This window comes from Leuresthes tenuis, unplaced genomic scaffold (assembly GCF_036924035.1).
Source record: "Leuresthes tenuis unplaced genomic scaffold, fLeuTen1.0.hap1 SCAF_11, whole genome shotgun sequence".
In the NCBI taxonomy this organism is placed as follows: domain Eukaryota; kingdom Metazoa; phylum Chordata; class Actinopteri; order Atheriniformes; family Atherinopsidae; genus Leuresthes; species Leuresthes tenuis.
In genome coordinates, this window is record NW_027325365.1 from 9635336 (window position 1) to 9661368 (window position 26033).

The 26033-nt window shown below is 40.4% G+C and overlaps 1 protein-coding gene across 9 annotated transcripts in view; it reads left to right on the forward strand.

Annotated features, from left to right (window-relative positions):
* Positions 1-26033, forward strand: part of atp8a1 (ATPase phospholipid transporting 8A1) — a 90713-nt gene that overhangs the window by 30953 nt on the left and 33727 nt on the right. For 5 of the 9 annotated variants that reach the window (XM_072395355.1, XM_072395357.1, XM_072395354.1 and 2 more), the window contains 13 exons: positions 2983-3110; positions 3955-4032; positions 4123-4211; positions 7334-7378; positions 10215-10287; positions 14256-14361; positions 15720-15802; positions 17075-17124; positions 17332-17401; positions 17883-17967; positions 18907-19046; positions 20933-21071; positions 23492-23556. In XM_072395355.1, coding sequence (XP_072251456.1) covers positions 2983-3110; positions 3955-4032; positions 4123-4211; positions 7334-7378; positions 10215-10287; positions 14256-14361; positions 15720-15802; positions 17075-17124; positions 17332-17401; positions 17883-17967; positions 18907-19046; positions 20933-21071; positions 23492-23556 — 1151 coding nt within the window. Of the gene's footprint in view, positions 1-98; positions 2540-2982; positions 3111-3954; positions 4033-4122; positions 4212-7333; positions 7379-10214; positions 10288-14255; positions 14362-15719; positions 15803-17074; positions 17125-17331; positions 17402-17882; positions 17968-18906; positions 19047-20932; positions 21072-23491; positions 23557-26033 lie in introns of those variants that run through there. The other 4 variants (XM_072395361.1, XM_072395360.1, XM_072395359.1 and 1 more) reach the window with 2 other exon arrangements.

A 26033-nucleotide genomic window follows, 5' to 3' on the forward strand; every position in this document is an offset into this window, starting at 1 on the left:
GTTCCTTTCTAATGTTCTGTTTGATTTTGTTGTTTTCTTTGTTGTCGTTTTTTAACAGCTCCAGGTAACAACCATTTAAAAGCCTTGGCCATCCGTGAATGACCCTCCTTTACTAACCCCTTACTGAAGCTCTGCCTTTGCTAAGCAAATGAAGCCCCCTACCCTCGCCCCCTATATGGTTGCCCTACTTTGTATGGGCCCATGCCATGGACAAGCACATACCAGGGATCCAACAATAGGTTTTTCCCCTCCAGCTCTCTTATACCTTTGTCTAATTTCAGTGCCTCATGCACACAGTGTTTCACTTTTCCTCCATTTTTTTTCTTGTGCCACGTTAAACGCTTTGCAGTTTCCAAGCTTCAGACCATCTTTCCCCCTCTCATTTTTAGTAAGAAATGAATAGCAGCATTTGCTTTGACTGTATATCAGACAAAGTTGTGCACAGGAAGCTTTTAATAGCTGGAAGCTTATATGTGTTTATGGCTTAAACACAACACGTGCAACATGTGTTGCAACCTCAAGGGGCAAAAGCTGACATTTTCTGAATGCCTCTGCCGTCCTATTTTCTTGTGTGGATTTTTAAAAGGACAGACAGACAGAGAGGGGGGGTGGAGAGCTGACAACCAGCTCAGTTTTTACTCGTATTCTCAAATAAGTATATCAAATGTTTCTCGTTAAGTTTCTCTGAAAGATTCTAAAACCAAACAAAATGTGACCTGTGCAGCTTCTGACTTATTTCTGTTGAGATGACGCTCTGAACTTGGTATGCAAAGTGATTATCATGACACCCTGGCCATTACTCTGTACCCTGATAGGCCTGTGTAGGACAGGTTGTGCCCTGGTCAATTTAAGCTTGCATTACGACTTACATGGTCTCTTGATGAAATGTTGTTTTGGCTTCTATTGGTTTTCAGAAGGTTTCAATATTGTCATCGGTGGTATTAAAACCTTCATCTAAAAGATCCTCTATTCAACAGATGGGGAAAGTGTAAGTTATAAAGCAAGCGTCCATCTTGAAATGATTTTACTTCCATAAGGAGTTGTTGAGGCTCTGTCCAGTGCATGTTATCCAACCTGTGACAAAAGAGAGGTGGAGAAATTGTCATATCTTAAACATTCATTTTGCTCGCACCACTTTGTATTCCTGAGATATCAGAACTTCACTTGCTCATCAGCATTTGTACAATAAGTGCAGGCAGAAAAAGGAGTCAGCCTAGGCCCCATCACGCATGCCCATATATCACAGAATTATTATGATTATGAAGGGCGCTTGAAAGCAAAATTTTGACTGACCTGTTCAAAACGCAGAATGGTTGGTGCATTAAGGCTGTGACAACTAAAGCAGACTGTAAGAGCAAAAGTTTGTCTTCCTCACTCAGGCCAGTTAATATAGTAACTGTGGGGATTTTTTTCTTTTTTAAAAGTTCAGCAAAAACTTCAGGTTTTAACTCTGGTCCTAAAAGTCAATAAAGATAACCCAATTAAAGAAATGAGACTAAATATTACACTTGTTGATTCTTCCAATTAAATAAATTGGTCCAATATTGCATAACTCTGAGTGGCCAAAACATTTAAAGCTCTAGGATTAACGTTTGATTTGAGAATAAAACTGGTGTTTGCAGAAAGGTTAGCATTGCATTGCAGTGTGAAAACCTTATGGCAGTATCCTGGTCTGTCCCTTTGGCTTGAACAGCGAGTGTGGAGCTAGACCAGGTTCATGTTTTAGATTGACCAAGTCAAAGTCCTGACCAGAAATGTTGCAGAAGAGCCTGTTTTTAAGCAGAAATATAATTATTAACTTTTAACCCTGTCCCTGAATTTATGTAGACTGTCTCTGCAAAATGTTACTCACCTGATAGCATGGCAAAATATATATATTTTTTTGCTTTCAGCATGATTTTCAAAAGTTGCTGTTTTTCTCATCAGTAAACGTTCGCAACTGATGAAAAGTTCACAAAAATGAGATGATTGTGTGATCGGGTTAGATACAGTTTCCTGCTGATTTTGGTTGTGCAAACATGCTCGTAACATCAGATACCAACTTTAAAATGACAGATCAGAGACAAAGAAAAGACATCATCTGGTTTTTGCAGTTTTGTGACTCATTAGAGTTTTAATGACTCTCAATCCAGTATCGCTCTCTCATATGATACCAGCAGTTCTGTGTATCATAATTAGCCGGCTTCTTGAAATGAGTGAAATGAGGTGATGCAGAAATCATCATTAACACCCAACTTGCATAATCCGCCCACTCTTTTTCACTTCTTGTTGGTTGAGAATGTGCTATGGACTGAATCTCCCTCCTTTGTCTTGAGAGCATCTGAAATGTTTGTCTTCCCCCCCACTTCTAAAAAAGAATTCCCTCCTATATGTGTTGTAGTAGCAGTAGCTTCCATTCTGCCACTTTCTTTGTGCCATTCAGTTTTTTGTTTTGCAATCCTTCTGTCATGGGGAAGGGCTGACCCTCTAAACCACAAAGCCAATCTCAAGGCTTGGGTTGAGGAAGGTAACATTTGCACCTCCTGCAAGCTGAGGAAAGGTAAATCACATCCCTCCTGTTTTCATGTTTGTTGTCACTGGGGTTACATGTTGATCATTACCAGTTTTTTGGGGCTTTTGCGGGACCAGCATCATTTTGCATAGTGCTTTGTGGAAATCATTGCCTGGATCATGCTGGATGCCAAGGCTGCTGCTGTGACACTAATGAGATACTTCAGTCCCCGATCGCTACTTTGAATCTTTGGGACTTTAAATTGGATTACTAATCGGTTGAGTTATAAAAGAATGAGGTTGGGTGGAAGAAAAGGTTAATTCCAGCTAATGCACGACATTAGCCCAAAACATTCTCTGGATTGGGATAATGTTGATCATCAGCTGGATGTAGCTTTGGGTTTTTTCATTTAACTAACTGATATTTACAAACCACCACTGACGGGTGTCCTGTGTATCGCTTCCCTTTGTCCAAAATTTGTTCCCTGATAGATGGCGGGGCTGCAAACTTTGGCCTCAACTTCCTCACCTTCATTATCCTCTTCAACAACCTGATACCCATCAGTCTCCTGGTCACCCTGGAGGTTATTAAATTCACCCAAGCCTTTTTCATCAACTGGGTAAGTTGAGGCTACAGTGAACGGTTTAACTGAGCTCAGCTTTAGGATACATACTCTTTAAAAAGGAGCATGCATAACAAATCCATGCACAGTTACATGTGATGTATATTATTGCTACATTTCCAGTACAGTTTATTCCGACACTAAGGGAAAAAGGGATGGTGTCTGCTGCTACAATCGGTATTAAAACTGATTCCAATTACAATCAAACAAGCAAGTGCAAAAAAAACAACTTTGGATATTTTAGCAGGACTGGCAGGAAGATTAAAAGAGCATCCGGCTGAAGATAAAACCTTGCGACATGTCCATTGCAAGAACTATAGCCATCTACGTTAGTGTAGATTTTATTTTTTATATTTTTGGGTGTTCTCAGAGCGTAACATGCATTAGTACACTAAGTACATCTGCTCTCTTGATATTAATGAATTCAACTGCTACCATTTTGTTGTCCTGAAATCATCTCGTTTGCAGAACAGTTTAAACATTTCAACATTTATATTTTACATGAAACATTACTCGCAGTGTAATGACGTAGCAGTAATGGGATTTTTGGAGACATATCTTAATGTTTCTTCACGACCTGAGCAAAAAATCCCACAAAAAATGTGGTATATGAGGCATTTATGTTTCATCAAGATATTAGCTGATTGAAAACAAGGGCACAAAGTGGGTCTCTTTGACTTTCAAACATCAGCTTTCAGTCCCAGGTGGGTCAGTATTTCCCAAAGAGAATGAGAGAAAAGAGCGCTGGGGTTGTTTTTCTCAAAATTCAGCTGCTTTTAAGTTTACTGCGTGGAAACGTTGTACTGTGGAGTGTGATTTAAGGATCCGATGTGTGTTTTAGGACACTGATATGCTGTATGAGCCCACGAACACACCTGCTATGGCCCGCACCTCCAACCTTAACGAAGAATTAGGCCAGGTAAACGCTACACTTTGAATTTAACTTTATTTTGAGCTCATTCTTTTGGAATTAACCGTGCACTCTTGAACTGTTTCTCTGCCCATTCAGGTAAAATACATTTTCTCTGACAAGACGGGAACGCTGACCTGCAATGTGATGCAGTTTAAGAAGTGCACCGTCGCCGGTGTGGCCTATGGGTATGTCCTGTTTTCGCCTCTCGTTTCACTTTTCCTGCCTTCTCCCTCGCTTCCTCTATCGTTGGCTCCCGTATCACCTTCATTAAATGCAGAGTGTGCATCATAGTACATCTGGCGTTTTTTCTCTCCTCCCTCACCTTCTCATTAGCAGCTGCCTCAATGCCCCTCTCAACATAAACTATAAATAAAACATGGACAGACATTTGCAAGCAAAGGCTCTTTCTATTATCCTCTTTGCAGTCGTTTGTTCATCGTTTGTTACGTCAGAGATGTTTGTGAGAGCTTTTTTCTCTCAGTGATCCAGAATATAACAGTGTTGACACATTATAGAGTATGTCATTATAGACACAGAAATAAAGACAGTGTTAATAATCCAGCTCTAAGACTACGGTAAATAAAAAAAGAACGTTTTCAGTTACATTTTAAAATTTCATAAATCAATCCGTAGTGTCTTTCCCTCTGATTTTAATGCAATGCATCGATAATTAGCCTCAGCGGATGCAAAACAAGTGGGCGAACAGAGAAGCAAAGCAAGTGCAGGCGTGACAGTACATGATTAATCCCATTAGGATTCAATTAAAAGTGCGATTGATGAAGTGCATACTGAAGGACAAAAGACAGCATTTTATCTGGAGTTCTTACTGCTCGAAGCTCTCATTAGACTGCGATTGTGAGCCCACTGACGACACTTACAGCTTCTCTTTGGCGGTCCCCAGGTCAACAGTTACTTAAATGTTTTTAAATGTTGATGATGTGTTTTTGGGATTGCTGATGCTGATTAAAGGCAGGTGTGATAGTTTTTTTTTTTTTTTTGGCATGTTTTCTTAAACTAATTTAAATGGGTCAAGCAGGCTGACAGTCAAGGTCAGACACTCCCTCCAAAACTGAAGTTAAGCAGCTGACAGCTTGTCTTTTCCAAAGTAAAAACATTTTGCTTTGATTCTCTGAAATTAGGGCTCCTTATGCAACTAATGAATATGGATGAGTGTTTCATAGCACACGAGAGGAGGACAGGTTCTTTTAGAGACTTTAAAGTTCTCAGAATGAGAGACGGGAAGGTCAAAAACAGTAGACTCTATTGGTCATTGTTCTGTATTAAATACAAGCTGTACTTCATTTTCTTATCATAAATACTGTATCCTTGAGTCAGTCAGGAAGTACAAATAAAAGTATTGTGCTGCAAGACATTTTTCGTTTCAACTTTAAACTCTGGGATTAATTTACTTAAAAAAAAAACATTTTTAACCATCAGGTTCTACTTCAGGGAGTGTTGTTAATATTTTGTAAGAAGTGAGATCATTTGAGTAAATACCAAAATAAAACAGGCATCTATAAATACAAATGATTGTACAAGCCTGCGTTTAGTTCCACGACTTGTAATTCGTTGACAGCACACACACAGAAAGTCGTCGTGACGCTGCCGCCCGCATGTGCGCCTCACCACAAATTAAGTGCTGCTGTAATTAATAAAGCCATCCCCAAGGGTGTTGACATTAATTAATTCCACTGGATTGGATTTAAGATCTGAAGGAGAAAATACTGTTAGTACGACTGTAAGGCACTGCGAATGGTCCTGGGTGTTTATATGTAAAGGCAACAGTGAAGCCGTAGTGTTTATTTTTCCTTTTTATTTCGTTCAATGGAACAAACTCACACAAAAAATCAAGATCTGATTTTATACATATATTTCAAAATAAATTGTCACTGTTGGCTGCATCCTGTTTTGTACATGCTTCACTTATTTGTAACTGATGAATAAGTCTAGGACTGGATTGTAGAATGTGAGGAGACAGACTGATTTGTTTGTGTCATTGCACATAATGATGCGTCTTTTCTAAAGTCTCATATTACAAATCAAATGGAGAGCTGACGTGTTCAGTGTTGTACACTTTTTACTGTTAACAAAGCCTGCACTTCAGGTAGTCTGCAGATAGTAGAATAATCTGGGCTATGAAATAATCAAATGTTCAAAACCTTTGTCCAGCGTGACCTCACACCTCTTTTCAGAGCGTACGGTTTTAGATTGTGGAGTACCCACTCCAGCTCAGTCTGCCTTTTTTTTTTCCTTTTTTTTTCAGATCAATATTACTCAGTAATCCTTGAAGCACATTATTATCATGTTCAGTAAATAGCCTGAGAGCTAACAGTTGCTCACAGCAGGCCCAGCTCTGACCACCACAAACCTAACTGATGGAGAAATCCACGACACACATTTTTATTCTCAAATATGAACATTTTGCAGCTGTGCCATGGACAGCTTGTTCTGGTCGCTCTTACGGGCACAATCTCATCGTGAGCCATGCATGAATCTGGCTGGGAGAGTTAAACCACCTGAGGGGTTAACCATCTATTCAAAAATCACGCTGTAAATCCCCCGACAAACACCCCTGGCCTTCTCTGTTGGTCCATTCTGATGAGGCGATTGTTGAAAACTTTATTTTCATTGGCTAGTTTTTATTGAATTTAGGTTATTTCAGTCACAGCAGAGCTGCTTACAGCATTTTTGCTGAAATCAGAAGAAAAAACAAAAAAACAGCCAGTTTTCATGTAATACCAATGCATATATAGAATTATGAGGAGCTCTAATATGTATAAGTGACTTATTAATGCTTGAATAATTGAATTTGCAGAGGTATATTAATGGTGTAGTAGTGATTAGTGAAGAGAGCAGGGCTGGCTGGGGCGGCTTTAGCAGCTAAAGCCTGCCAGCACGAGCGAAGCTCACAAATTAAGAAACTGTATCCTCTTTAATTACTCCTTTTATAGAACAGAAAATGGAAAGGGATGGTTCTATGGTAGTGTGAGGCTATTTCCATGCAACCTTTTCCAGTTTCTGGCTGAATTAACCAAAAAGACACAGCTGGACAAACAGAAACAGTGTTTCTCCATTTCCCTCCATTTTAGATTTAGTGCTGTTGGTATGTAGCTCTTGACATAAAGTGGATGTGCAGATAGTATTAACAGGTTAGAGAGATAGCTGTAGTCATCCGACCTCACACGCTTTATCTTCCTCATAAACAGTTCCATTTTACCTCCAATCCTAGCATTTTAACATTCCCAGAATATGCTAACGAAAGACTTTATCATGAAGATGCTTTTTGTTTCTACCTTCGCTCCAACAGTCACGTCCCTGAGGCTGAGGAGGGTAGTTTTGCAGAGGATGACTGGTAAGATGATGGGTCTGAAATCATGGTTGTTTTCTCTGCTTTTGTGATGTATTAGTGCTGCTTTGCCTTGTGGAAGTGGTGACTTTGAACACGATACCTCAGTGTGTGTTTGTTCTCTCAGGACGTGTTGTATGTGACTGTTTCTCATGAATCACCGTGTGTATCTGTTGATGTGAAAGGGCTAGCATTTATTATGAATATATGTGGCTCACTGCTTTTTTCAGATTAAATGTTTAGATGTATATTCTAGTACTGTGGCTCTGAGGGCATGTGTACTGCAGCAGGTTTGATTACTTGAGCCCCCCCCACTTGTTACTGAATGTTTTGCTGAGGCTGTGCAGCTCATTCTCCTGTTAAAAATCAGACTAACTTTGGAAATGGTGGCGACCCCCCCACTTACTCTCTCCCTTTATCTCACACACACCACACACTCACTCACACAGTCGCAGAAAGGGATCCATCTGCTTCGGTGTTGACATTTGCAGCATGGGCGTGTCTCATCCTCTCTGCATGGGGAATCAGAGCCTCTTTTATAATATGCGCTGTGTCAGATTGTCGAGTTTTGCAGATTTAGAAGATGTTGCTAGCCTCCATGAAAGTATATTTCTTGTTTAATATTTTTTTTTCACTCACTGAAATGGCTGAGTTAGATCCTTATATACATAAGACGGTTAAAGAATACAGGATCAGCCGAAATATTGATGAGTTTCGTTGCTTGATGATATTTAAAACAAAGAAGAACATGAAACAAGGCTAGTTGGTTCAGGTTCATACATGTTTAGCAGACTGTGTTATGCATTTATAGGTTTAGAATTTCCTCCTCCTTAGGGAAATGGGACAGCATTGCGTGTTATTGGATTGATCTGGAGCTGATGCCTGCTTATTGACTGTGAACAGCCAGCACCCCTGTTCCCATAGCGACAGGACCTCTGTGTGCTGGCAGATAATCAATAACTTACCCTCACTCTCAGCCTGTTTCGTACCTCAAGAAAAAGGACGTGTTGAGCTACGATACCTCTGCTGTGGAGATGAGCTTCCTTCCTTGTACCAGGGTTGGAAATAAAAAAGATGGCGCTATAGATCTTGTAATAAGAAGATAACCCGTCAGGTTTTTGGGCAGAAGTTCCACATGTTTTTATATGATATGAATGTTTTGACTTTGTTTTCCACAAAGTCTTTGACATTTTGATAAAACCTGATTGATTTTCCAAACCTCCAACACATTAGTGGAAGCAAAACACAATTTTGTCTCCAGCCTTGCTTTTTGACTTCTGTCTTTTCCCTTTATTTCCTTCTCTCCAGATGTTTGTTATCTGTGCAGTAAATGGGAGAATTACAAGCAGGCTTGTTGGTTGACTCTCAGGGATCTGAACAGTATATCCTGTGGGATTAGAAAGATTTATGGTTGCTAATGGCAGCCTCGGTAATGTGTCTATCAAACCCTAATGCCACAGGCAAAGCTGCTGTCCGGCTGATCCATTGCACTCTGTTTATCCCAGAATCGTAGATCGATCCCTGCTGGTGGCTGGTGGCTACATAAAAAAAATCGCTGCCCGCAGCCACTGTACAAAGACTTTGAAAAACACGTTTTTCTTCTAGCAGAACTCTTCTGAAAACCCAAATGTAGTTTTTTCAGTTTAGCATGACTTTTGGTTGTTTATTAAACATTTTGATTTTGTCTTTTGTCATATTCTAAATTGTGTGGCCCCAGTAAGTTATCAGGCTTTGGTTTGATTCGTGGTCATCTTTAGATGCCATCTTTCTTAAAGCAAAGGGGCAGCAGCCTTGATTATTCACAGAAATAACTGAAGGGAATATGATGATGCTGAATGAATGTATGCTCATGGATTCTTTGCATGTTATCAAATATTAATACCCCGTGGCAGGACATTGCCTCCTCAAATGATGATCTGCTTCTGCCTCTACTGGCAAAATCCCAAACAGTCAGTATTTGTCACGTTACTGGATTCCAGGGATCGACATTTGCATTCTGCCTGCATTGTTGTTGATGCTTGATTCAACAAATATTAATACTGTTGGCATATAGCAGTGGCTGCGTTATTAACAGTTTAAGACCAGTCTGCATTGAGGTTTGGATCATTTTCTCAGATTTCGATACTGTCTCTCTAACCTGAGAAGATGCACACTTCCTTCTGAATGCATATCTAAGGTTCTTCCTCACAGGCTTCTCAGACCCAGAGGCCACCTCCATCTTTTATCTACAGTCAGCTGTGTAGTTTGACCGTCATTTATTCCATTTCACTGAAAGATGCCAAACATGAATTGGTTCTGCCCTCCCAGATAGAAGAATTATGCCCAATTCATGGGGATTTTTACTGTTTTTGATAATAAAAGCCATGTCAGTATGTTATGGTAGATGACAAGATAGTAGAAGAGAAAAATTAGATTTCATTTTAAGGTTTTAGTAAAAATGGTGTGTGCCATTCCTTGACTTAACAATCAAATAAGCCTGAAATCACTGATTTTATACTTGATTTATACTGGACACTGGATTTTCTGTAGATCTGAGGAGGCTTTGTTACAAAGGAGTAGTACATATAAAGAAGAAAGTGTCTGACTATACCTGAAAGACACTTTTGTCTCTTATCTTACTTTGAAAACTATCAAAAGCCTGAAAGCCTGAGCCCTTTTTATGTTGTTTTCTCCTTTTAAGTCTGTTGTTGTCAGAATTTGCTGTGATCATGATGAAAACGATTCATTTGTTCATAACTAGGTGACTCTGCTGTCAGAATGTGTTCCACTTGGCTGTTGGTGTTGTACGGTCATGCAATAAAGTGTGTGCTTGTGTTTTGACATCTCCATCTCCTCTTTCCAGGCACAGCACACACTCATCAGAGGAGCCTGGATTTAATGACCCAAGCTTACTGGAAAACCTCCAAAGTAATCACGTAAGTGATGTCAGGGATCCCCATCCTCTTTCTCCCGTGACTGCTGCTGCTTAGGACAAATTAAGACAGATTTTGGCTCCAATTGGGTTTGGTTGCATCATGTCTCCCTTCCATTTTAAGTAGCCTGCATTGGCATGTATGTTACGTCTTAGAAATGGTGAAATGGCCATGATGTTTCATGGAATGGATAATGTCTGATGTGCATTTATCTCTGTTGTGTTGTGAAGAATTTGGAGACCGGTAAACTTAATGTCAGTTTGACTAAATCATGCTAGGGGTGGATTACTGTTTCTTTGCACAACGCTCTAAACAAAAACAGACGAACATCCCAATTATCTCATTCTGACAAGATTAAGATGAGCCTCTTTCACAGCTTTGCTTTTCTAACAGTGAGAAAACCATGTGACCACAAGAGATCCGACAAGAATCAATCTATCTTATAATACACACAGTCGGAGGCATTTGTCATTGTTTATAGGCCTTAAGAGGAGCAGTAACGACCATCTGCAGTCATGAATTTGGTGAAGACTGATTGATTGGCTCTCAAGTCACTCATCTGTTGAACAGAGCGGAGGAGGCAGAATGTCACATCTAATTACATAGAGTTTTGCCGCCCAGGGAAAGCAGCAATCTTACTGTGATGTTTGCTTTGTTATGACAGCAGAATCTCTCCACACATTGAGTTTGTCTGAGGTCTGCTTTGGCTTCATATTGATAGCCCCTCAGCCACTGCTAATTACTAACCACAGTTTGAAACCACAGCCTCTCTGCATTTTAGTAATGATTCATGATTAATGTGTTGGGCTGAAGTTGTACTGCTTTGTTGATTTTTGATTGTGAATGATGCACAACGTTGTAGTGCTTATGTACTTTTTAATTTGCAGGACAAATTCTGTCTAAGAAACCAGTCTGGTCCACTTGATAGTACCTGTTAGAGCTGACAATAAGGAACAAGGTTCGTTTACTTGTGCTATTTTAGCTAAATTGTGGGTGTGATAGTGCTGCCAAGCAAGTGTAAGGGACAGAGGGGAGGCTCATTTTCACATTCACATATCTGCACATATTCAGTTGAAGTTGTCATATTACATCCAGTCAATTTTAAGGCATAAAACTGTTATTTTTGTTTGAAAGATCTTTTGATGAACAGAGATTACTTTTCAGTTGTCAGTTGGTTACCCTTCGTCTTGCCCAGTGGCAGCTGGGATAAACTCCAGCCTCCCTGTAACCCTGAATTGGATTAAGAGGGTATAGAAAATGGATGGATGGACATAACTGTTACAAAGAAAATATCTTAGTAAATTAATAGTTTTAACATTTAGGGAAATTTTGCTTAAGTCTTCAAAAGAAAGATGAAGTTACAACATTATCTCCAACTTTGAAGACCTAAAGTTTAGTTGACACACCATCAACATGTCACTCTTACAAACAGCGCACTACTGTACATGCAAAATAAAGCGTCCACACAGTAAAAACAATCAGTGACCATCAGGAGCCCTTAAACACTGTTTTGCTTTAACATTTAACAGTTTTTTGTGACTGCAGGCTGTTTCTGCAAGTAAAGTTAATGCACTGTTAAAGGTGGGATGGCAGCGAGTAGTTTTAACAGCCCTGACAAAAGTGAGCATATCCTCTTGAGCTTTTCCTGATCCTTGGACACGTCCTATGCCTGCAGAGTTTCAGCAGCCTTCGTGGGTGTTTGTTTTCTCACTACCACGCTAAGGCTCTCTGCTTGATACTCTCCTGACCCCTCAGCTTTTTCCACACTGCCCATGTCTGAAGTGATGAGTGTCTGTCACTGCTGCCATGACATAAGTTACCCAGGAGTCAGTGGATGATAGCTGGCAGCAGATCCAGCATGGTATTAGCTGTCACTTCTAATTGTGCCATCAGAGCAAAGTTCAGTTGGCCTTAACTCTATGCCGAGTGTGTTTTTCCAGCATCCTGGATTTATCACGCATTTGTGCTTCATCCTTGTGAAGATCCTTACCAATGTAATCCAAACCTTTATGGTCTGCTTTTACACGTGGAAACATATTATTATACTTATTGAACTTCTACTTATATTTTTTATTTTTTATTATTAGCATAAAGGAAGGAGACCGCTAGCTTAGCTTAGCAAAGGCTGTGTCCAAGGGTTAAAAAAAGATGCCTCCCAGCCTGTTTAAAGCTCACTAAATTTAACAAAAATGATCTAAATGGTTGACTGTGTAAAAACAGCTTGATTGCAGCTAAACGCAGCTTGGTCAGGTTATAGAGTGGCCATCTTTCAACTTGAAGATGCGTCCATGTGTTTGGCTAAGATACTAAACTCCCACACTCTCCCTGACATGCTCATTATTGTGCGATTGTTGAGAAAATACTCTTCAAATTTGAAATGTAAATGTGTATTTAAAATCCGTGTTTGTGTGAATAAGAATAGTAAAACACTTTGTAGAACCTCAATAAGCTTGAAAGTGGCTGTATAACTGCGGATCATTTTACCATTTACAACTAATTGTGGTTTTATGAGGTGCTATTGGCTGGACTATATCTTGACTTGGCACTTCCTCTCTATTGTGCTCTTAATCCAACACACACACATACACGCTAACGTCTTTCAGAGGATACATGTCAACCCAGACCAAATTAGCATGCTGCTAGGAGACAGAAGGGCCTCTCAACCACCTGGACTGTATCTTTGCTGACAAGTGGCCCTCTGATTTACCCCCTCTTGACCAGATCATTTATTTTCTCCTTTGTTCCTCTCATCTTCGTTCTAACAGCCTGCAGAAACAATAGCTTTAATAACAACATGCAAGAGTACACAGCTTTTTGTTTGAGAAGGCGAGTGAAGCGCCCACTTTTAAGCCATCACTTAAAAGCACGGCTATATCTTACCATTTATGGTAGTATTGTGCAGGGGTGATCATTCTAGTTGAAAGAGCTGTTGTGTATTCTCTGTGTTACTGCAGGTTTGTGAAAACTTTATTCATAAGCGGTTGCTCATTGTTAACAAATGTTTGCAGCCGGGCTAAAGTTGGAACTGTTGCTGTATTATGTGGACTGCATGTGGCCCTGGAGGCTACTGATATCTCCTCCTCAGACTCCAAGCTGGTGGACTTTTAGTCTCAGATAGGAGCCTCAGCAGATGCCTGTCTGAGTCCGCCCCAAGGCAAATTAGTCACACTGTTCCCCTCATTAATGTAAAATACTCTCAGTATGTAGATTTGGCCTTTTCTTTTCCCACCAACTAAGGAAAGTGAATGAATAAGCATGAGTAAAACTGTGTCACTACCTTGAGCCTTGAATCTAGTGGGAGAATTCTGTGTGATCCAATTGGCTTATCACCAGCGGCCATTTGTCAGATCAAACCTGACTGTTGGGTTCTTGGACCACATGTATTTCACTTACTGACAAACCGCAGGCTGGTTTTGTGGAGACTTGAGGAACATATGAACGGTCATTTTCAATCTTAGGGCTGAAGCGTTGATACATATTTTTTTACATTATACTATGAATCTTTTACTGTACTAGTTGTGTTCCACTGTAACATATATATGTATTTGTTTATTTATTCATTGTGATACTAACTTGACAGTGTCATTTTTTTCCAGGCTTTGCCAGTTTTCTTCATGAATGAATAAAACAATGAAAGTCTGTTTTGCCATTTTCAGAATAAAAACATGAGACAGTATTTCCAAACAGACTTTTTAAAGATAAACGGGTTGAAACAAATTTCACTGCATGTTCAACACTTGTAATGACGGTTGTAGCAGGTTGTGTGTGTCCTGTGTTTTTTTTTTTTTTTTTTTTCAGTGTGCACCAGCTGTAGTCATGCAGGTTGATCAGTCTGTCAGAACAGCGCTCTCTTTGCCTTTGTTTTCCCTCTTCCACAATGTCTTCAAGGCGTTTCTAGTTGTTCTGCTTCTGTGATATGTTTTTTTTTTAAATAACATTAGAAGTCAAAGTGCCCTTTCTACTTTCTGTAGCCTACAGCTGCTGTTATCTTGGAGTTCATGACCATGATGGCCATCTGTCACACTGCAGTCCCCGAGCGCATGGATGGAAAAATCACCTACCAAGCTGCATCTCCAGGTATTACACATACTAGTGGATTATTATTATAGTTGCTTCTGGGTATACAGTATGCTGCTCTGGCATTATCCCAGTGTGTGATGTTTACTCAGACATGCAAGTGCTAAATATGCACACGCCAGTTCAGCATGTTGCTGAATGTCCTCACGTTTATTGTTTGTACCAATCTTTCCCAACTGTGCTACACTTACGAAACCTGACCTGGAGCTTTACCAATTTTGATAATATTCTCTTATATAGAACATCATATAGATTTGTCATTTTGAGCTGTAGAAGGCATTGCAGACAAACTCACATGTCAATACTTTAACCAGAAAAATCTGATGTATTAATAAGGAGCAGTTAGGACCACTTGCCTGCAGCTATGAGATGACAGTGATACAACGTGAACTCAGTACTCAACACTCAATGATTGAAAACATTTTTTAAAAAGTGTCAAAATTGCAGAAACTATTACCGTTGATGGCCATCAGAGAAACATTTACTATATTTCTGTCCAAACTGCTGCGACACAAATGGTCTAATATTCCAGGTCCAAAACTACAGGTCTGCAACTGCAAACAGTGAACTGCTGGACCTGGTTACAGGGGCATTTCACAAACTTTGAAAACATCTCAATTTCAAACCTAGTTACCTCTGTGCCTGAACAAATGGAGCACACCACAGCCTCCAGGCCTTAGTATTTTATGGGCACATTTATTTTTTACAAAATGAATGGTGTATGTCACTTTGATTTCTTAACCCTCACTGTTAATCCTCAGTCTATCACGTTCACTGTTCGCTGTAATAGACTTAGACAGCCGTCAGTCAATAGAACATGCCCTTCAATATGGTTGTTTTTATCTCCACAAAATCATGAAAAAATATAATTAAATATTATGAAAAAATCATGAAAAAATATTTACTTTCAGAGACACTAAAATGAGAAGTATTCTGAAAAAAAAAGGCAGCATATTCACATTAGTTTGACAGCTCTCAGGTTTGGTCCAGTGGTTGCCTCTTGCAGCAGTGTGTAAACTTCCTGAAAACAAATGACCCTCGTTATGAGCTCATTATGCTTCAAGACATAAGGCTGTGATCCAAATATATGAGTAAGTAGCTAAAAAAATGTGTGTGCTGTAAATAGTGGACATTTGACTGGACCTGGATGAGAGGTTTTACTGTTTCCTAATGCTTTGAAAATATGAGTAACATAGTTGAGCAGACCTATAATCAGTTCAGTTAGGAAACATTCAGATCCTGCCCTAATTTAAAAAAAAAACATTACATTTACTGTAGATGGCATCGTATCTGCCTGTGCGCCTGAAGATGTCTGTTGTTCATCTATTGCACTTTGACTTCTTTTCTTTGCTTCCAAGATGAAGGAGCTCTGGTGAGAGCGGCTCGAAACCTTGGCTTTGTGTTTTCTGGACGAACCCCAGACAGCGTCATTGTGGAACTGGTAGGTCAGGACGAGGCCACTTTGATGAAAGCCGATCAAGCGATTGTGCTAATGGGTGGATGGATCCACTTAATCTGGCCTCATGATGGTCTGGTGTGATTTTATGCAAGACAAAAACACTATTTTCAGCTACTTCAACAAGGGCATTTGTTAAACTGATATTTTGGTTACTGTGCTTATATGGGCTATTAAAATGGGTACATTTGATGCTGCCCTACTGACACCCTAATGAATGCTCTTTAAGTAAGAAAGCTATTGCAAAAAGTAGTTTAGCTAAGCCTAGCTAAAAAGCTTGAAACAGATGTAAATAGACTAGTCTGTCTCCGTTTAAAGGTAGAAAATGAAATGACATACACATACACTTTTAAATGGGTTAAAATATATAGTTTGTTTATTATTGAGCTATTTTTGATGGAATAATTTCACAGTTCAGTGTGCTGCTTCCTACTGTTTGCCTTCTTTCTGCTAAGCTGATATTAGCTGGACTTGACAGTGTTTTAAATCTCCACAGTTTACACCTGGCAATACATCATAAAAAATAAATTTAAAAAACATTTCCCTCGATATTTAAATAGTCCTTTACACACCTGACCCATCCCTGCCACCCTTACCATGAAAATGCAGTGATTCTACAATCTGTAGAATGCTCCTGGCAGTAAAAGAACTAAACGATGGGGAAACAGTTTTTTTTTCTCTTTCTCTTAGAAAACAGACCTTGGGCTAAAAGTAAAAAAAAAAAAAAAAAGCTGCTTGTATTTGCTTGGGGCACATGAATGGAAACACACCGCATCTGTTGTGATTATATCCTGAGTGGAGGCAGTGGGTCCACTCAAAGACCTGGGTCACTCATCCTGTTGTTTGCTTAATTGGCTAACTTGATGAGTGCTCCCAAAGACCCTGATGCGGAAAGGCTAGAACCATTTAATTATGTTTTATTTCTTAAACGTCAGAACAGGACATCTTGTGTCCTAGACTTTTTTTTTTTTCATTTCTTAATCTTTTTTAGGGCCTTCTAAGTCTCACAGCATCTTCTTAATCACTCTGTCTTGTACCTAGCAGACTCCACAATTAAATAAGTTAATTAAATTTTACCTTGTTATTCCCCCTCCATCTTCTCAGTGGAGGCAACTGATAAACACATTTAAACGACAATTAAGGCTGATTGGAGGACGAATCACGGTTGGCTTGTGCTGCCTGGTATGAGTTGTCTCAGAACATTCAGGTAGAGGTTTCCTTTTTTAATATTTTAACTTGGATGTCTCTTTTGTTTAGATTGGAAAAGAGGAAAAGTACGAACTGCTTCAGGTGCTGGAATTTACAAGGTACATCTTTGATCGCAATCATTTTTATTAGTAAATACACAATGGTGGCATCGTCAGTAATTTCAAATCAGCTTCATAAGGGCCTTTACAATTGATTAAAATTCATTGTCGACTGAGGTGTGATACCTCAAACAGTGCAATAACATAGCTTTTTCTTTGTTCCGCTTTTTTCCTTTGTCTCTCCATTTTTGGCATTTCCTTTCATAGTGCGAGGAAGAGAATGTCTGTCATCATGCGCACCCCATCTGGGAAGATCCGCCTTTACTGCAAGGGAGCTGTGAGTGTCTGTCTCTCTCCATGGCAACACATGACAGCCCATCACCATCATCACCGCACACACCCAAGTGCTCCTCTCCACTCATTACCTCTTACTCCTGTCAGGAAATCTGTTCAGTGATCTGCAGGATAAAGACCGCGGCATCTCACACATGTGCATATCTGCAATATGATAGATGCAAATACATTACGTTTCACATAAAGACGTGCAACCAGTGGATCCACCAGACTATTGTCAGTCCAGAGTAGCACAAATTTGCAGACCCTGCAGGATTGATGCAGCACTTTGCTCTCAGGATATGATAATGTTGTTTGTGCAGTTGTAAGGTTTGAAGCCCATTTGTATGCGAGTAGAATCATTCTGTAGACCCCACAAAGGCTGGATCAAGCTTGAGACCGCCATTTGCAAAGTAGCACATGTTCACGAGGTAATGCTTTCCTCTCTGGGTGTTGGTCATCAATGAGTGTTTGTTTCCCTTCAGGACACAGTGATCTATGACCGTCTGGCGGACAGCTCTAGATACAAAGAGATCACATTAAAGCACCTGGAGCAGTTTGCTACCGAAGGTAAGTGGGCAAACATCGCCCCCTGTCTTTGGATCCTGCTAATACACAGTAGATGTCTAATTTATTTGTGGTTAGAATCACCACTCGATCCTCTGTTGTTGCAGCAGAGCAAGTTTTCTTTCCCCAAGACGTTTTCCACCAATATCATCATTCCTCCAATGCCATCAGTGATCTGTTTAGTCAAGTCTGAGTATTTTGCAGGATTATTAGCATAAGGCAGAGTAACTGTGAGAAACTGCAGCAGAGACGGTCCCTCTTGTTCTGTGTTCATGCTGCCCCCTTGTGACACATCAGCAAAATGATGTCATTTGGAATATTTGATGTGGGCTAAATATAGCATAACTCAGAAGAAGTGACATTAAAAGTCTAGTCAAGGTTTTCTTCAAGAGTGTGCTCGTTAATTTGCCAAGCTCAAGACTTTTTTAACAGACCTATGCTGACATCAACACAGCAACTGATAAAGTGCAGGGACATTATGTGTGCAGGAGAAATCCTGCTTGAATTGTGTCAAATTGTGTTTTAGTCTCGTCTTAATGACGTAAATGTTATATATGCAGAGTAAAGTAGGATTGGATTCTCTGCATTAATTGGCTGTTTGATAAGGAATTAATGTCCTGCTGTGGTTTTCTTATTCCCTGGTAGTTCCCTGGTGGTTTTTAATTTGACAGAGATAAACAAAGTAAAACAAATGCCACAAATTTGGCACACAGACCCAACAACAAAAGACACAGTATAAAACACTTGGTACACAGATTGAGCAGTCATGCTTTGAAGCTTTCAATTTGATAATTAGTCACAGTGTCAGGACTCATACTGAGCAGATGTGTACAGAGAAGCAGAAGGAAAAAATCTACACGGAGTCAGTCAAAAATAATTCAGCATAGACCTGTCTGAATGGCATTTGACCCAGATGTTGTGATTCTGTTTTTAATCGTCCAGGGCTGCGCACTCTGTGCTTTGCGGTGGCAGACATCAGCGAGTCGTCCTATCAGCACTGGCAGGAGATCCATCACAGAGCCAGCACCTCCATCCAGAACAGAGCCCTGAAACTGGAAGAGAGCTACGAACTGATAGAGAAGGTTTGCTAAGAAATGCTGACATCCTGTTTGTGTGGAATTGGTTCCTGTTGCTGTAACCCTTCACATTCCCTGAACCAAACATTTCAGCCTCATGTCCTGCTCACAGTTTTTCATTTTGGTTTGCGGTTCGCTTGTCTCGTGAGAGGCAGCTTTTCCTTTGGTTCATCGCTGCATTTACTCAAAATACAGTGTTTTATAGAAAAAAAGTCGAAAAAGGCCTCTGCAAGAGTGAACTTGGCTTAAAACTTAGTGGAACTAATGGAGTGTGATTATGCTTGTAAACATTCAAAAGTTTAGCATTGGTTCCATTTTTGTGGGAGACTGAGGGTTTCACAGGCAGGTAGAGTTGGTTTTCAGAGAGGTCAGGCTGTGTGGGAGCGTTAATCAAACACAGGAAGCCGCAGCTGTAAATCAGCCTTTTGGCATGTTCTTCATGTCTGCTCCTGACTGCCCAAAACAAATGGAGACAATCAATCATGGACCAAACATAAAAGCTGTCAGAGAGGAAAATGGAATATGGGCTGCCTAATGAGCAGAGTGTGGCACTGCTGCTGCCATCGTTTGGGGTTTATTGTGGCTTGGGCCACCCGCACCCAAAAATGTACTCAGTAATGCCACATGAGGGTGTAATGGAGCTGCAGTGAAATTCTAAAGAGAGCGAGATGAATTCCAGCAGTGTTAGAAATCATTCATCTAGATTTATTTAGTCAATTTGGATTTGTTAACTGCTGCTGCGTTGACCTACAGTATAGCAGAGTGAATAGTTTAAGTGCGATAAATGCTTGTAAAAACTAAAACTAATGATAAAAACTAAAATTCAAGTTTTATTTATTTAAGAACACGTTATGCTTTGTTTGTTTTCACTATTTTTTTGATGATTTCTATGACTTGTTTTAGTGGTCTAAGACAGATAAGATAATTAGTATCATCCCTAAATAATCCTTGAGTATCGAGACCGTTGGATTTTGACCATTCCCTTAAGTAAAGTAAAGAGCTCCTGGCTTTGAGGGGAAACCTTTCTTATCGGCTGTACAGATTGGTTTAAGCCTACAAGCATACATTGATTATTTCTTAACAACTTGCCCTCACCCAACCAATAGTTACTAGATAACGTTTTATCAGGAAGACCCTTTGGAGGCTGATGTTACACCAGTCTGTCTCCTACACTGCTGCTTCAGTTAGATACAGAGAAAATGTAGATTTAGAGTTGTAAGGTGCACTCTCTTAATGTTAGGTCGACACCGAGTTGTAAATCCAACCCCTCAGAATTAGGCTATCAGCTCTACACAGCATTTTGCTGGTCCCAGGTGCAATGGTTCCTTCATGGCTTTTGGGACTTTCTTGTATAATTTCTTGTATCATAATCTGCTAAGAATCACTTAAAAAAGTATAGGAGCAATAGATCAGTTCGTATTAAAAATAAATAGATAAATAAATTTTAAAAAGCAAATGAGTACCGAACATCCCCCCACCCCCCAGGCACAGTTTTCCATGCTGTGTGGTTGCCATTGATTTGACAGGACAGAGCTACACACCAACAGGCAGCAAAGCTGAGGTCATAACTTAAAGAGCTTCATCGGCCTTTCCTCTTTCCTCTTTCCTCTTTCCTCTTTCTCTACCCCTGGGTCTTGTCAAATCTTTGGCCTTTCCTGGGGGGGGGGGGTGTACACATACGCACAGTGACTGATCCAGAACCGCTGTAGCCCACGGTGGTTTTTCTCGGTGGTAAACAAAAGAAGCTGATGAGAGGGGTGGGAGTTTGACACGACTGATTGAGTGACACAACCCCGACTCAGATTTTTGTCTGACACATGACATTTTAAAGACCTTCGTATTTTATGATCCCCACTCACTGACTTTTTTTTTCCTGACTTTCTCTGAGGCAGAACCTGCAGCTGCTTGGGGCCACAGCGATAGAAGACAAGCTCCAGGATAAGGTACCCGAGACCATTGAGACTCTAATGAAGGCTGACATTAAGATCTGGATCCTGACTGGGGACAAACAAGAAACGGCCATCAATATTGGTGAGCAATGACAGTTAGACAACTTTATGATCTCTGAATTTGATGCTAGGCTGATGTGTATCATACAAAGTGCTTCAGTGGTGCACATCTTGAATAAGCTGTATTGGAAGATACAGCCACTATTGAGGCTTAATACAAGCTCAGCTCTACTATCAAATATGCTGAGATGGCTAAAATATGTAGAAGCATCAATAGCTGTTTGCACCGTTGATGCTTTTTTTTATTCATGTTCATGCATTAGGGCACACTTTAGCCTTGTTTGTGCACTTCCTTCTCACGGGTACACCAGTCAGCCCTGTGGTCATTCCTCATTCAGCACGATAAATTAATGACAAGTTGAATGTTGCTCTGTCATACATATCTGGTGAAAGCATGTGATGTATGAGCACCCCGCACTGACATGAAATAAATAAGACGGATATGTACACAAGCAGGCAGCTTTTACGTAGCTCGCTTCCTTAGAGATTTTAGTCTTGGAAATGTTATTAGAAAAGCAAATAACTTTTTTTTATACATTAATTTCCCTTGTCCTTATTTGCCCTGAAATCACGGGTTTTAGATGTGGGTAAACACCAAAAAGGCATCGACCTTGGATGCAGCCAACTTCATCACACAAAGTTCAGAAAAATAGATATCAAAAGTAGCTGCGTTTGTGGCTGTACCTACCACTGAGGCCTGACTGAATCGGCCCTTTGTGCCCACTGTGCCCAGATGTGAAGGGGCTCAGTAGAGGCTCATGCTCACTGGAAGTATTTTTACAGGTCCGCCTTTTGACTGAGTTGCTCTGTAAAAACTCTGTTCATTATTGACTTTATTTTTTACTGTTTTCCTCATTGAAAGGTGATCCCCATTGCCAGTGGTAATGGTGCACATTGCCAAATCAGAGTGAAGAATTAAGATGAAGACATTTGAATTTATTTATTATTTTTTTTTACCAATTTACCATGTGGCCTAAACCATCCAGATGCCTTTTTGGCACAGAGAACTGGGCCTAAATTAAACTGAGATTGCATATTTACAAATGTACTAATAAGCCTGAACTATCATAACATAATGTGAAGTATCAACTCTGAAACTGTGCGTCTGGCTGTCTGAGGAAAGAGCAATGTTCGCCCTGGGACACGCCTGAAGTACCGTGAGCTGTGTGATTAGGGGAGGTAAAGCTGAAGCAAGGGAAGTAGCCAGCAACACTACTCACTTTACTAATGCTCTGTCAAGTTTGGCCAGAGGATGCATCATCTGCTTAAGTAGAGAGACACGAAAGAGTGATCACAATCCCTTATATGTCCACACAAATGTGAGCTGCTACTGCTGCAACCTTCCTCTGTAGCATTGTAGTCTCCATCTCTTCTGCCTCTTAAAATCCTAATCAGAGTGTTCTCCATTCTGAGGGCTCTCTCTAATTGTTGTTCCCTAAGCGACATCTGAAATTACTGTGACAAGAATGTCATTACACATTCTTCAAGGCCGGTGGGACCAGTGTTTGGTTCCGCCTGGGATGGAGAAAGGCCAGGAATTTAACTTTGGCGAACTAATTTTCTTTTTTTTTTTCTGAAAAAGCGCACAAATGAGCTTGAAGGTAAACACATTAAGCGGAAGGGCTGTGGTAGTAACTGACAAGGGGGAAGGGAATAGAGACGGTGTTGAGATGGGGAGACATTTTCCACACAGCAGCAAGTTTTTCGGACGTTTGCACCTTTGGACTTAAGAAAACAATCTGGCAGACCCCAGACCCCGAGCCTGTTTGGTTTTGACTGTGGAGGTGAAACTTGCTCATTTCCTCTGTATGTGTGCTGTGTGTCGTGTTAAACCATGTGTTCTTATCTCATTTTCACTCACAGAAAAATGCCACCCATGACTTTTGTGAATACAAAAGGTTTTTCTGGTAACCCCCTTAAAGATGCTTAAATCTCCTTCCAGACAGAAGCAAAGTGTTGAAGCCCACAAATATATCCGTGGTCATTTTTCTCTTTTCATGCAGCCACAGCATTAAACTGAGGGCCTCAGTCTTGGTTCATGAAACATTTCTGTTTTCCCCAGCGAGAGGCTCTCTCCACCACCTTCCTGGTGACCCTGAGTGTCTGCCAAGGCCAAGAGCTCAGGAGAATTATCCCTAGAGATCCATGTTGGGTAACCCAGAGTCGTAACTGCCTGTTAAAACAGGAAACTGACAAACTCTTGTAAACCAAACTCATTAGTCATGTCTTAAGACACTGGCTCTGAGCAATAACTTTAATTGGTAACTCTAAACATGTCGTCTTGCTTGGATTTAGCTCTCTTTTATGCTCTTTAATTTCTTGAGCTACTGTAAATGGTTTTAGATTGAATTGTTAATGCTTTCCAGTCTTTTCAAGACTATATGTTTGCTGATTGATTTCTTTGTGATTTCATCTTTTATTTTTTTTCTGTTATTATTGTAGGACATTCCTGCAAACTCCTGACAAAGAACATGGGCATGCTCGTGATCAATGAAGATAGTCTGGATGTGAGTATACAGGCTTTTTCAGTATGAAGCAAGAATTTTCTTCACCTTTCAAACGCTAAAAGCAAGAATGTCAGATGACTCATTCAGTCTCAGGTTCCGGAGTTCGCATCACTGTTTTTCGTCTGTAATGACGTACTATTGATGGATGTAAAAGAAACTAACTAACAACACCTAAACATGTTTTGTCGTGAGCAGTAGCTTAAGACGTTTATCGATATAGTAAATTGATAAGCACTTCTTCTTCATACCTACTTGGAGAGAGTACAAGCAGAAGATAAAGAATACTTTACTTTCACTTAAGGGTAAAAATGTGATGTGAGGATATCATTGAGTATTTTAAGCATCTTCACTCCATCTCTGAAAAGTGTCCTAAAATTTAAGTGGGGAGGCCACAGGGTACCTTCCACATAAAGCCTCCACACATCCTAAACTCTGCATTTAACATCTTTTAAGACACCCAGCAGTGAAGTGTGTTAACCCCCCGGCAGGAGAGCCTTGTCTGTTTTGAGATTGAAAAGGGCAAGTCCCAGCAATTTCAGCGGGGGAAAGCTAAGCATAGGTGCCAAAGCCGAGGCTCTGCTGGGTTCGGTTTGTCGGAGACGGAGGGGATAATGGCGAGAAGTTGGGGATGAGAGGGTGGGGGTGTTTCTGGGTGATGACGGACGGCCTTCACTCTGTCAGCCAGTCGTTAAGCGTGATAAATGGAGCTGAGGTAGAAAGTTGGGGTCGGTGCATTCATAAAGCACATGGACCGGTGCTTTGAAATGTCAGCTCCCATTCTGCTGTGGTTGAGCAGATGCTTACATAAGGCAGTTTGTTAAAACGCAAAAGGAGAAAGCTCTCTACCGAGTCTGTGGAGGCGCAGCGAACGGAAAGCCAGGCAGCAGGGCTGGCAGTGCTCTTGTGAAAGAGGTTTATCGGAACATGTCCTTCTTTTGTCCCCTTCCTGTGTTTAGAAGTCTTCATCAAAGCGAATGCACATTTTTCCACACCCTGTTTGTTTAATTTTACTTGAAGTGAAATTCCCCAAGTTAAACTCTCATGGTATGATTAGACTTTTTGAAAAGATTTGTGTTTGATGATTTTGAGAGCAAATAGCACTTATTGACCATTTGTGTTACAGCAATATGAGTCTCATTATTCTAACTTCCATGGAAAAATTGTCTTGCGAAAAATATGTTGCAGGAACACTGTCACCGTCTTTAATTGGTTACACACAGTTGGTAAAAATTATATCTCTGCACTCACAAGTTCAGCTAAGTTTGAATATCTCCTTTTTGTTGGCCTCTAATTCTCAAGACAGATGATGACATAATCCTTATAAATGTCCAGATTCCACATCATGAATGTCACGTCCTGTTGGCTATATCACTCAAGACCTATATCAACAATGGCACTCAGTCTTTATGGGAAGCTCTCTTGGATTTCTGAATGGACACCACATACCCATTCCAAAACCAAACACCAGCTCGTCACATAAGCTGAACTGGTCATTATAGCCATAACAAAGAGGCTTTAGGAGGAGACATGTAGCATTAGAGCTAAAATTCCTCGGTGGAAATTAGGGGGGAAATGACCGTCCCACTTAAGGGAATGGCAAACCTTCCTTATCACACTGAGATTAATTGGTTGTGTCCCAAACAAAGTGAATTCTTTCTCATACCAGATTATAGAAAAACTTACACATGCACTGACTCTGAGATGTAATCTACAATCATGCTGTTAACACAGATGGAGCAGTTGTACTTGAGTGTAGATTTCACAGCCTGTAGTTACTTTTGCCTGAACACACATGCACATACACACACTCGGCTGCCCACTGCTCACCATCTCATGCTGTTTTACAGACCCATCAGGGATGGTTAAGTCCTCACAGCTGCTCTCTGCTTGTATCCTCCTGCTCAGTTTCTCTCCTGCGTTAATCCATCATCTCTCTCTGTGCGTGTCTCTCATTCTCCTTCTCTCGCTTTGTGAAACGTAAAGCCCCTCTGTCCAAATATTTCCCTTAAGCTGGGGTTTCAGAGTTTTGTTATGCCAAGCGAACACTACGTGGTCCCCCTGGTACAATCTGAATGCATTGACATATCTGACCTCCACACCAGACAAGACCTCCCTCCTTCATTCCTGTTAATGGCAACCATTTTTTAATGATTTCAGCTGTCTCTGCATCTGTTTGGTACCCTAGGTTCAAAACTTTTCATTGTATCACTGTGTTTCACCTGGCCTGGCTTTGATTAGAAAGGACATGGATGCACAGACACTGGGATGTTGTTTAAATAAGACTTCTTTAACTGTGCAGCTCATTTAGATTTTAGAAATAGGTGTTGCATCTTCCTGGCACATAAAGGGTACATTCAGAAACTAGCTTTATTGCCTAATGACTTTACCATCTGATGTGAGGATGTCTGAAAGATGGATAAAGTGATGATCTCACCAGCCCATCCATCCAGACCACATGACCATACACTAGGACTTTT